At 41.8% G+C, this 13481-nt stretch overlaps 1 protein-coding gene across 1 annotated transcript in view; it reads right to left on the bottom strand.

Annotated features, from left to right (window-relative positions):
• The window catches only part of CDK6 (cyclin dependent kinase 6), a gene marked incomplete at both ends in the record, with an annotated part of 119630 nt that extends 106667 nt beyond the window's left edge, over nt 1-12963 (bottom strand). Inside the window, one exon of the mRNA XM_079538133.1 lies at nt 12731-12963. Coding sequence (XP_079394259.1) covers nt 12731-12963 — 233 coding nt within the window. The remainder of the gene's footprint in view (nt 1-12730) is intronic.
• Nucleotides 12964-13481: the final 518 nt, after the last annotated feature.

Raw genomic sequence — 13481 nt, 5'->3', positions numbered from 1 at the left:
GCTGTGCCCCAGTTAGGTTAAGCCATTACATGTTTACTCTCTGGATACTGCCTGGGCTCTTTGCCACTCACATCAGGCTTTATAATTTTTTATTTTCACTTTCCAGAATCTACTATTTTATTATGCTTAGAAGTGAGACTGCACATTAGTTCCAAGTTTTGATGTCATGCAACTTTTTAAAAACAATTAGATCTTGTGATAATTCTTTGTCTGGCTTGCCCTCATCCCCTTTCCATTTTTCTCTTTTAACTGTGAAAAAGAAAACTATTCAGCCACTTTTAAGGCTCAAATTTAAAACTAACTGCAGTTCTACATGTCTAAAAATCCTCATTCACATAACAAACTAATAGTTCTGAGTTTCCTGGCATAAATGCAGTAAAATTTTGAAATGTTCTTGCTTTTTCTTTTGCACATACACACACACACATAATTACACATATTCAAACAGCTTAATAGAACAGTTTGCTTATAAGACAATTACATTATCTTAGCAGTTCAGTAATAAAAACTCTGTTTTCAAGCCCTGTGATTCAAGTTATAGAAGAACCAGCTCTGACAAACACTTAATATAAAGCATTTTCACCCAGTAAAAAACATAGCAGCACCATCTGTTAACACAGTAGGTTGATTTTAATTTTGCAGACTATTACCTAGCAGTGTGGGCTGGCATGCTTTGAGCTTATGGAAAAAAACAAACAAACAAAAAAAAAAAAACAAATAAAGAAACTCAAAATTCCAGAAGAATTATTTCAAGAAATGAAGGTACAATATCACTGCTTTCTAAGAATCCAGACCTTGGTAAGTCAACTGCAACATGGGTTAGACGCCAGAATCCTTCAGCTATTTGCAATTGTACAATCATGCAATTTTCTCAAAAGGAATTTGAGACTATTATGAAGAAAAAAAACTGTGTAACATCAAAACGTTATCAGCAGTGAGATAATTAGCCGGCTTTGTGTCAAATCCTGCTGCGGACCACTGCGGCAGAGAGAAGGAAAATGAGAAGAAATAAGAAAGACAAACATCTGAGAAGTCTTAGAAAGATGCCATAAGCCTCTCGTAGGCTGAGTTACTCCAACGCACCTCTACAGCTGTGCCTCCTCCTGTAAAAGATTAACTGACAGCATTTGACCAAAATGACTTCTGCTCGAGCTTCAAGCTGTGCGCAAGGTGAGCAGGCAGTGACAACCCGCTGCAGCTACAACCTGTTCCCTTTGCTCTCTGATGCTAAGTTCAAACTAGAAGGAGGCTGTCTGAAATCAGGACATTTCACAGAAAGCCAACCTCTACTACTGGAAGTACATTGCTTTTGCTAACTGATAAAAAAGCATCCTGCGCAAACCCTTATCAACAATACGTATACCGGGCATACACTGTAACACTGAGTTCTTCATTCTCTCCTAATTTCTGACAGTCCAAATAGCCTCTGATTTCAGTGCTAGATTTGTGTTCCCTTACTCCTCAAATGTATTCCTATTTGCTTTTGGAACTTCTCCGATCTGCCGTTCAATTTCTGTACTAGCGCTTTCTGCTTTCCTCCTTCAGACTTATAAAGCTGGCCTGTATCTCACCGAGGGTCTGCAGGCTCCTGTTGGGTGTCTGCTCTGATGGTGTCACCTCAACTGTCCCTGCATTGAATGGGGAGGGATGGTTGTTCCCATGGGGCAATTCTTGCTGCTCCAGGACAAGCGTGGATACTGAGTGAGATGAATTACTGCCAGAAAACACATTCTCACTCACTACGGAGAGAATCCACATGACTAGGTTGGACTACTAAGCATATTTGAATGATTAGAGCTAGATGTCTGCTCAGAATTTTTATCTTGCATTCCTGTTGTTGTTGTTGTTTGGTTGGTTTAGTTTTTACATGCACTCTGTCTACCTTCTGTGCTTCCATCATGATATGCTGGAGCAGAGCCATGAAAGAAATTGAGAAAGCTTAGTTCCGGCCTTTGACATCATCCAGCGCTCTGGAGATTTGGGGGAACCAAAGAGGTATGTGCATACCTAAAGCATCCAACCAGCACCCAGGAGAGGCTACAGGTCCAAAGCCATAGCTGGAATTTTCAGTGGCTGGACGGAGTATAACTGGGGCAAGCAGATGTCCTACCTTACAGTACGTGCTGCTACAGATCTCTGTTTAAGTACCTGCCATGTAAAATCCAGCCGTTTCTATACATTTTTTTTCCACACTAGTTCTATTTTTGCTTAATTCCTGTTACTTACTCTCTCTTTTCTGAAGTCTATTGGTACTACAGCAAGTCTGGGAAACATCTCTTTCCCCAGAACACCACATTTAATTATTATGGCCCCATTGACTTTCTGTCTCGACTTAACGAATTTTTAAACCACCTACCAGAAGTTCCAACAATGCAGAGTGTACTCTTGTCCAGGAACAGCTGCTTCACTGAAGGTGTCTGAGATTTGGCTTTAAACCTTGTCCTGTTTGCCCACTTTACTATGAAAAGTGGTACTAGAGGATGGCAGAACATTTACTTTTACTCTACAGGACTTAAGATTTGTTTCTGCATACGGCCTCATCCATGCTCAACTTCAAGTTATTGAGAACTAAGCAGTGTTTGAAGTACATTTTTTTTAATAGATATCACAATATCCTCCTATTGGGTTGGGACATTGCAGTATAATTACAATGACTTTTAAAGGGACATTCACCTGTCTAGATTTTATCCTTAATTTTCAGTCAGATGGGCTACCTAACTCTTCTGTGCAACTCTCAACTATTCCCGCTGCTGTTCTGCTGAGCTATATCAGCTGTCCTGCAGTTAAATTCCAAATTCTTGGAGTTTGTGTCTTTTCACTATTATATGAGGCTTTGCTTCCATTTAACTGTGAAATGTTATAGATGTTTCAATCTGATTTAAAAAAAAAAAATTAAAAAAAAGATTTCTGAAGAAGAGAAACAACATGAACAACAGGCAGCACAGAGACAAGCAGTGCCAGCTAACCCTCTCCCTATTTCAAATGAAGTTACAAAGACAAATGCAGTGTGATGAAAGGGATTCAGCACAATGAAGAAATACAGGTGCTCAGTTCTCACGAAGCACTGCCTTGCCCAGGCCCTTCCAAGAATGCCACACCAATGAGACTTTTAACATTGATTTTCAGACCACAGGCACCAATTCAAACCCATCTTGCTATGAGTATTACTGCTTCGATCAAAAGTTGTTGCTCAGCAGTTTATACAAAGTGGAGACAACAGTAAGGCAACAAACTGATTAGAGATGTCTAAGAGGAAACCGCAAAGACTGGTGGGTAGGCCTATCTCCATTAGTGATCTAGAAGGTTATCTAAGGATAAACAACACACTAATTAAAATTGCAGATGTTGCTCAACCTCTGTGTCATAAAGATGACAAACGCAAACAAAGTGTGATGATAGATAAAATGAGCAAAATGAGATTCAACTCATAACCTATTTCCTAGCTGAGAAAAATAACGCAAGTGTTTCACTTCTACACTCTGAAAAAAACCTGGAAATCCAAATTAATTGTTCCAGTGCTATGCTGATGAATAACAAGTGAGACACAAATGTTCATTCAAATGGACAGTAGATGCAGAACTGTAATATGGAAGAGTTCCCTCTTGAAGTAAGGAGATGTACATAGCACCTAAATGATTGCATTTGTGACATAACCTGGAGTTCCAGCCTGAGCACAACTTGTATTAATCACTTGAGACAGGAATCAAATATTTCAGAGGTACATACAAGGGTAAAGAGGAATTATCTGCAGTGCTACAAGGGAACATAATTGGGAGGAGTGACATAGATCAAGAGAAACTCTGAGTCCATACTAGTGAAAAGCCTCCTAATGCAACAACTGGTTTTACATCTCAAAGCATTTTGGTAAACTGCCTAGCTGTGACATGTACAATCTGAATGGTAACATCTCAGTGTGCATGCATGGTGGGACACCTCTGCACAAACTCTTTGCCCTAATATGTTTTTGTTCATCTTAATATGAGGAATTTATGATTTCAACAACCAGAGCTAGTATAAATCACTGCAGCTTCATGAACTTCAGCTTCACCTGCAGAATGTCAAGCCTTAGATTTGTAACTGCATTTCTGATCAGCTGGAAGATGTGGATGCAATTGTCCCATCACTGCTGAGCATTAGTCTGCTCATGCAGACCACCAGTTCACTGTATACTTTGCTCTTCTGAGCATAACACAAGAATCTCTCAGGACAGGCTGAGAGCTGGTGCTCTTCAGCCTGGAGAAGAGTTGGCCATTAGGTGATCTCATAGCGGCCTTTCAGTATCTAAAGGGGAGCTACAGGAAAGAAGAGGACAGACTTTTTAGCAGGGTCTGTTGTGACAGAACAAGGGGAAATGACTTCAAGCTCAAAGAGGGTAGATTTGGGTTGAATACAAGGAAAAAATCTTAGCTTGAGGGTGGCGAGGCACTGGAACAGGTTGATGCCCCATCCCTGGAGACTTTCAAGGAGAGGATGGGATCAGGCCCTGGGCAACCTGATCTAGCTGCAGTGTCCCTGTTCATTGCAGGGGAAATGGACTAGATGGCCCTCAGAGGTCTCTTCCAACTCTAACCATTCTATAATTCTACAATTCCATGATTCTACTATCATAAAAATCTTCCTTGAACTGTAAGTTTCAAGTGATTCTATGATTAAGATGTTCTATACATGATGATCTATTACTGCAAAATCAGAGCACTTGAAGATTATAATCCTCTTTTCTGGAGAATGCCATCCACCCAGCAATAACTTGAAGGGCTATCATTTATTATGAACCACACTGAGATTCTACACAGCCACAAGGGTTTTTCTAGGAAAAGGATCTGATCACCAGTGAAGCCGACTGGAAAGCAAAAATCACATATAATAGCTAATATTGTAAACCTGAAGAATCTAATTTAATCTCTAATGTGCAACACACACACAAAAATAAAAATTAAAAAAAATCTCAGTGTATTTTTATAACAAGAAGAAGAGTAGAAAACCCAAACCAGAAGGACAGACTGGGGGAACCTTACGAACATGTACCATTAATTAATACAAGTAAGCTATCAGAAATTCACCATATTTTTATTTGCATATTGGATTTTACCACAGATTTACTAAAATACTGTTCCCACAGCATTTGAAGTTTTTTTGTAAATAAAAAAAAAATCACATTCTGTATGTTTTCAATACCAAATCTTTGTTAATAAATGTGTGATTTATGCATTTAGCCCGTTAAGCATTTTCCATTTTTTGTAGAAACATTCACCATTCCTTGCCATAATAGGTGTATGTTCAGTGCAGTATTCACTGGCTGCACAGCCCCCCTGCTTCAAGGGAAGGGGCAGAGTGGGCAGAGCCCTCTGGGGTTGTTTCATTTCAGCATTGGCTGTGCATCCAAGCTGGTGCTCCCCCAAACATCTGAGTGCTGCCAGTACATTCCCAGCTCCTACTGCCAAGTTAAAATGAAAACGGTCTTAGTTCAGAAATGATTGAGGTGGTTTGCTCTAATCAAATTAAACCAGCCAAATGTTCCTTTCAAAGGTAACTGTCTACTCTGCAGCTGTATGCAAAATACCACATCAAATGTGAAAAAAAATAATGATAGAATTCTGTCCTTACAGTAGAGCACTGGCTCCACAGATGAAGAGAAACAAAAGCATCAGTGCAGCTCGGCATTACACTCACAGAAAGCTCCCAGAAATATGCTCTCTTGAGAAACAGTGAACAAAGTACTGAAATTCCTAGTTTATAATTAATTGATTTCAGGGAGAAGGGAATTCTCAAGAACTGTTAAACAGCAACAGACACCTTGGGTTATTTCTCATCGTGCTCACCTCTCAAACAGATATTAAATGCGTAGCCAAAATTTCACGAGAGAGAAAAAAAACAGCACATAGACTTTTCCGTCCTATTTCTCACTTCCTTTCTCTGTCTCTATCACAACATGCAACATTTAGCGCTGACTAATGTTGCAAAAGCCCAAATTTGACAGGTTTCACTTAAACTCTGTATGATTCATCTGCGTTAGAATCGAGTTTTCTGTCAGTGAACATGGGAAATTCCTGCAAAGATGAATTCATATCTGAGGTACTTTTATTTTGCCTTGCTAAGAGAAGGTCAATTACCTGTTAATGAGAAGCCAGAGTGGCATCAGTGGTCCTACAAATAAATGCTTTCAGGACAGTATGCAACGTTTTGCTAAGTTGGTAAATTGTTTTCTAGGTGTGTCATGGGAAATCTACCCTAAGGCAACTCCACCACTATCAGCAAGTTGGCATATTCAAGCACACCCTTTATTTAGGTATCTGAAATCACCATCTGGTCCTAGAACTACATGAGATGCTTCACAGCGTAAAGATTCATCTTCTTCTACAACCTTAGAAATGCATCCAAAGCCTCTCATAATAGAGTTTCTTATTACTTATATAGCATCTTCTTCAATCTGCCTCCAGAAAGCACAATCACCTGATTCTAAAAGGATTAGAGCAATATTTTCTTGCCAGCACTTCCCAAGGATAGAGTATCTATTTCTAAGCATATGGGTAAACCAATAAATAGGAGCACGAATAGAATAGTTGGTACGCAATAGGTATTTAGAAAGTTAGAGAACTCAACCGTCACATTTCCACTCTTTGATGATCTTCTCATCAAACCCCTCCCAAACAGAGGTTTCCCAAATAAAAATGTCAAAGCACATTATATTGTACCCCTTGGAAAATTCCAAAGCAGTTTGTTCATTAGCAGATTTACAGTTTCAAGCTTAATAATCGTGCACTTGCAATTTAAGATTTTTTTTAGAATATATGAAACATACATGAAGAACTGATTCAGAAGGAGAAATTATGGTCTTGAGATGGAAAAAAAATGCAACTTAGCTACAAATTTATAAGGACACAGTTGTCTTATGATCATGTGTTAGTTCATTAAGGATCCAGTCATTCTGCAAAAATGGAGAACAAACAGATTACACACATGACATAAAACCCATGATTCGTGCTCGTATGTATATTGTCCCAGTCACTGCTTTGTCTCTGAAATCTATTTAGGAAAACTTCTGAATATCCAGTGCATATTTTCCATTTGATAATGTTATGTCCATATCTACTAAACTTCAAACAACTGCTCAAACCCCACGGAAGGCACCTGAGTGACTCTCTCCATACCTTGCTAAGTCACAGCTGCTCTCCTTCAGCCACCTGGCAAGAGCACACTGCTGGCACCCTCTGCTTTGTGCTCTGAGGGATCACGAAGCAAATCTGAGATCCAAATAAGCAGCCCAGTTGCCTGTTGTGGCTGACGCTGAACCCGATATCCCACTGCAGCACCCAAGGGAAGGATGCCTGCTGTGGGGCAGCAGCAGGCTGGGCTGTGCCCATACGAGCTGCTTCTCATCCTGGGCAGCACCTAGCAAAAGCAGATCCCTCCAAGAACAGCAAGAACACAACCGACCACAGATTTAGAGAAGGAAGGGAGCTCTGTACATGATCTAAAATGACTAATGTTTACTCACACAAAGACTGGAAACATATTTTTAATAAAAAGTTTAGATTCAGAGTAAGATAAAATACTTCTTGAAGAAAGCTTGTATTCACTCCAGAAACTGGTTTAAAGGGCTCTTCCATATTCAATCCTTACTTCCTGACGTATTCTTATCTTGTCCTGTATCTGACAGACCATGCATTCACACTAAATCATCACATCCACTACTAACAATGCATATGGACAGAAAGAATATAACTAATTTTTCCCTTTTCTGTGTACTGCAGTAGCGTTGCAAGCAGATGATGAGAGGCCAGAGTTCACGTCCAGCCATTTCACAATGGCCAATTTAATAAACTTCTCCAGACCCAACCTACAGCCCAGCCCCCCTCAGAACCAGCCACACCGCTCCCCTTGCTCTCCTGCAGACCAAAGCCCTTTGGTGCAGGTCACAGCCCCTTCTCCAGTGCCTTCATGGTGGCTCCCAGCTGTGGCAGGACAGCAAAGGGGCCATCTCTGAGGGCTTCCCAGCCTGAAGGTGCCTCCCTCTCACCAAGGCATTTCCCATCTTCTCATTTTGCCTTGAAGACCATCTTGTTCGTGTTAGCCTAAAGCTGACACTGAGGCTCATTCAATTTTTCCTTCCCATTACTCATCCACCTCTGCTGAGACTAATCTGCCACATTAATTCCTTTAAACTTGGCAATTTTGAAGTTTCCAGTTCAGTTTCTTCTGCTTCACCCCATCTCTACATCTCATTTCACTCTTCCACACACAAGATAATCCCCATACCTAGCAACATGAAAGTACCCACTCCTGGAGTCTGTCAGTTGTGTATGAGTGGTGCTACACGCAAATGAATTGTATTGCACGCCACTGGTCTGTAGGAATGATGTCATACCCTAGAAGTTTAACATTAGCTTGGCAGAAAAAGGAAGTAAGGAAGGAAGCAGAATTCACTGGAGAGAAACACCCCCTAAAATAGAAATGTTTCACTTAACAGGATGGAACATCTCACTGATTTTGAGAACATCACCCTTTAAGCTTCTTAACAGCACAGTTAAAAAGACAGCAGCCAATATCAGCATTGCCACAAACTGAAAAGACAAAAAAAACCTAGGTACTGCATTTTGAAACTCCTCTCCCACTGTAAGTTACAATAGGACTTCAGTTTGACAAACTGAACAAGCAAAAAAAATGCAAGCTCAAACTACCTTCCAAAAGCTTTACTTTATATTAGTGACTTATTTCAGATTCTGACTGCTCTCTGCATTGAGTTAGATGGGGAATTTTAAGATACTGTTATGAAAAGGATACTTCCTGCCTTAGCATAACGCAATTTTAAGGACCAAGCCATTGGAATGTACTTCTGGGAGCTTTGAGCAGTCAGGTGCAGGTCTTTGTGGCTGGGCACAGAGGGATGGGGCAGCCAGGTGTCCTCCAGGGGATACAGCTGATAGGCTCCACAGCGCTCTCAAGTGTAACCCCACAGATAAGAGCGCTGGATTGCAAATGTTAGGAAAAACCATCATGATGGTGTTGTGTTACCACAACATCTACAGTGTCATTTTAATTTCACTGTATGTAATGTTGAACTTTGAATACAGGATAATTGCCCCCTTACTTGTAATTTTTGGTTTTTCCACACATTTATCCATGTACCAAAAAGTGCAAAACGTATCTGAGGAATGGAGTAATGCTTCCAGCAGGGCAGATCACTCTGTTGAACAGAAGTCAATTACCTGCGCCACCTATTACCCTTTCTTAACAGGAAGGAGAGAAATAAGATTTTAAGTTCCTATTAGATGGTAATTATGAACCTGAACGGCTAGATTTCTGACACTTATCTTTAACATAATAGACCAGATAAGATTATAATAGATTATAATAGGTTACATTCCATATAATTTTGATCGTTTTTAAGTGGAAGACTTATTAGAAATAGTAAATCAAAAAGAGCCAGGAAGCAAAGAAATACAGCTTTGCAGGTTTGTTGTATTTGCTTATGGTTTAACACTATTCAAACTGTTAAATGTACTTACCTACACATACGTGCTAGAAATCAAGCACTGCAAGAATTACAGTATTCTGTCTTGTATATCATCTTCCTAGGGTGCAAATTCACAGTCTGATGGATAATTAACATTAGGGGAAAATTATTCATCTGATTATCAGTAGGAGAGATATAAAATGAACACAATATATTGCTGAATTTAGCAATATAATCACAGGAAAAAAAATTTACAGATATATTACAGCAGGGAATACTCCCAGTTTTACACACAGGAATTTCCTGAATCTAATATGTCATTTATTCCTGGCAAGGCCCATTCTTTGTCTACATATATTTCATTTCTTCTCAAAGAGAACAGCACCAAGCTACATAAGTGCAGGACCAATTTTAGCCAGATTTAACTACCACATACAGGAAAGCTTGAATAAAGTATTACCTTTTATCTGAAAGGTGAGCACCTCAATCATCGTCCTGTTATTAAGAACATTTCATAGCCTACAGCATTCCTCACTTTAGAACAATTCACATTACCATTTACTCTTGAAAACTGGCTATTTTTTGCTGGCTATTTACCCTCCGTGAAGGTAAGTGGAATAGTGTTAGGTGTCCTGACGGGGGGCTTTTTACAAGGCCAAATATGATCAGGACAATATTTTAAAGGCAAAGCAATCATCCTTATTACTGCGTTTTTTCCCACGTGTTTCAATATTCTATTTTTGTTAGTCTTACAAAAGTTTTGATCAGTTCACTAGGCCTTAATCCCTTTATAGCTAACTGTTCAGAGACTTCCACTACCACCATTTTTCTGCTGAAGATCAGACTTCTCACCCTGCACCTCTTCTTGCCTTATCCTGCCACTAGCTCTTATCTAATATTTACCTACTGCAGTAAAAGCAGCGGTGCTGTAGAAACGCATCACGGCATGGTGCAAAGATGGAAACAGGACACTTGGATAGAAGGGACACGAAACAAAGCCTCACATAATTAGCAAGAAGTAGCATGGAAAAATATGATAAACATTTTGTTTAAAACTATTGTATGCTATTCAGTCATTTCTGCTTTATGGAGAACGTTCTCCGTTATCAGAAGCATTAGCGTTAGGAACAAGTTTTGGCATCAAGCATTCCTCAGGATGTTAAAGAAGAGAATCTATGCCCAGCAGGCCAATTGCTGGCCCTCCATCAAGACTCACCAGCAAAACCATGCAGCTACTTCTCTGCTAAGCAAGTACCAGGGATTCTCCTTCCCAAATTGCTCTTCACATTCAACATCTCTTCATGCAGACAGGACAGCCCTGGGCTGAGTTCCTTACAGCGCTCGCTGGGCTGGCCCAAGCCTGTCCCTTGAGTGCAGCACAACACGACACAGCTCGCGGCTTCTGCCGCCGCCACCAGCTGATACAGAGTACCATCACCACGCTTGCTCAGCAGCACAGGTCAAATACAGCTCAACTCTTGGTAGTTTGTCTAAATTTTGACTCACAGAATGACTGTCTGTACCGAACAACTCATGGATCACATGCCTTCACTCAGACCTGATGGATTTGATGTGATATTTGCATCGCTCACTCGTTTCACAACAGAGGTTACTTTTAAAAAGCATTTATCTTGTTTTAGAAGAGATAACGTTTGAAATTGCTCTTACGTTCTGATCTCTGGATTAGAGAGCACTTCAAAAAATCTTTTACATCATATGGAAAGATCTCAGTGATAAAACAAAGTTTAGAAGCATTCTTTTAATCATTCCTAAAGAAAGCTTACAATTTTCAAAATAAGTATCTAAACTTGCGCATCTAAATCCACATCTAGTCTCTGATATTAGTCGACTGGATTTCAGAGATTTTAAGAACTCTTAATTATCTCTATTGCCAAGAAAGGTGTTTGGGTGCATCAGTCCACCTGATTCATTGACCAAATACGAAATGTTGCCCACACTAACATGCCTCCAGTTCTGCAGTTTTTGCACTAAGCCTCGGGCATTACCAGGTGCCTGTCAGAATATTGGTTATTGAGCAAACAGTGGATCTTCCTGACCAGTACTGATAAAGTGCGAGCTGCAGACATCATCCCATTGCTCAGATATAGCAAGGAGGCCTATGACTTCCAACCATTTCCCACTCCATGAGTAGTACTTCATCAAACATTCTTTGCCTATTCAGTTTGCTCAGAAATGAGACTGTTCTATTACACTGCCTTGAGATGAAAGAAAACTAACTTATTTCTAGCTGTTCACTTTTGTATTTTAATTATTCCCTTTCCTATCTGTCCTGCTCCATTTACTACCTGAAAGCCCTCGTCTCAGCCCCTAAGACAAATATGGTGACCATAGCTACAAGCCAGTCTAACAGCCACCTCTGTCACCACAGCATCTCTATTTCTCCAGGACTCACAGAGGCTTGGCACTAGTGAAGTATGGAATATTTCCCTTTTACTATGTAATGTGTGAGTAAAATAATACAAATAGCAGGACATATTTCTATTGATGCAATGTCATCAGCAAGATGATGCAGCCGAGTATCTCAAAGCAAAGCACACTTTTTAAAGTCCGTGACATTCAAATAAAGATGTCATGAGGCAGTCTCAGCATGGGGAACCTGCCCAAGAACAAAGCTCATTCACTGAGAGCTTACGCTACCAACACAACAGCCAGGAAACCTGGTGGCACCACCGCCATGCTGAAAGCAAGGCCTCAAGTCATTCTGCTGCACCCTTGGTAGCACCACCAGCAGCTCCTGGGGAATTTACCAACAAGCAGCAGTCAGTCACGAGACCTGTAAAGCTCAGTCTTAGGCTTCTCCTCCTCTTTAATACAATAATCTGCAAACATTTATAAAAACATCTAAAGAAGTGGAATGCATATCCCACTAACGCTACAACCATTACCTCTGGGTAACGAATAGAGCTGCTAAGAATCAGCAGCAGCTGTCAGAGCTAATACCTGAGACAAAGGGAGTTGTTGGGTTTTCATTCCCTCACGCCTGAGGAAATGGTGTGTATGGGGCTCCTTGCCATCCACCCCAGCACTATGTCACACGCCTATGCCTCTGGAGATGGGTGTTTGTGTGTGTGGGAGGCAGCACGGGGATGAGGTGAGCTCTGGCACAGCCCCGCAGCCTGTTGAAACCTCAAACCACACTCCATGCGCACAGAGGAGCTCTCTCCCTATCCACAAAGCCCATCGGCGGCCCAGCCCTCCCCATGCCCAAACCGCTCACCCGGTGCACGCGCCACAGAGCAGGCCCCGCTTCCTCACCTGACCACGTTGGGGTGCTCAAAGGTCTCCAGGTGCCTCAGGACGGCCACTTCCCGAATGGTGGACAGTGGCATGCCTTCCTCACTGGTCTGCACCCGCACCCGCTTCAGCGCCACGAAGCGGCCACCATTCTTCAGGTCGCGAGCCTTGAACACCTTCCCATAGGCTCCCTCGCCGATCTCAGCCACGCACTCATACTGCTGGTCGGCCAGGTTGGTGCCGTCCTTGTCCATGCTGCCACCGCTCTGCTTCCCCCCGGGTCCGGAGCACCTCACGGCGGCTCTCGTCTCTGATCGCTTCCGAAGCTGCACCTCACTGCGGGTCGGCCACACGCCGGTATCTCTGCCCGAGGGGCAGCAGGAACCCCTTGGCCTCCCGCTCTGCTGCACGGGCCCCAGTGAGCCTCCGCTGGCAGTCACCAGAAATGATCATACAGCCTTTGGGAGCATGGTCCGTGTGAAGGCAGCTAGATCTGGAAGAGAGACCAAGCAAGAGAGAGCAGTTAGAACATGGTGCCATTGTGCTCTACTTCACTGCGTTACTTGCCGTGGCTTAAAACTGAGAAAATGATGCTAACACAGCAGGTAGCTGCATGTGCAAAGGAAGATGTGAACCAGAGGCTGCCGGGCAGCACCGCTGCACAGCTGACACAATCTGCAGTGTGCCCAGGCTGCAGTACAGCCAGAGCGACCACGTGCATGGGCTTTCCCCAAGCAATGGGGTTTTCCTGAGCAATGGGACGAGAGTGACT

The sequence above is a fragment of the Tetrao urogallus genome, assembly GCF_951394365.1.
Source record: "Tetrao urogallus genome assembly, chromosome: 7".
In the NCBI taxonomy this organism is placed as follows: domain Eukaryota; kingdom Metazoa; phylum Chordata; class Aves; order Galliformes; family Phasianidae; genus Tetrao; species Tetrao urogallus.
Note: the sequence above shows the minus strand (reverse complement) of the source record. Positions and strands in the feature narration are given on the sequence as shown.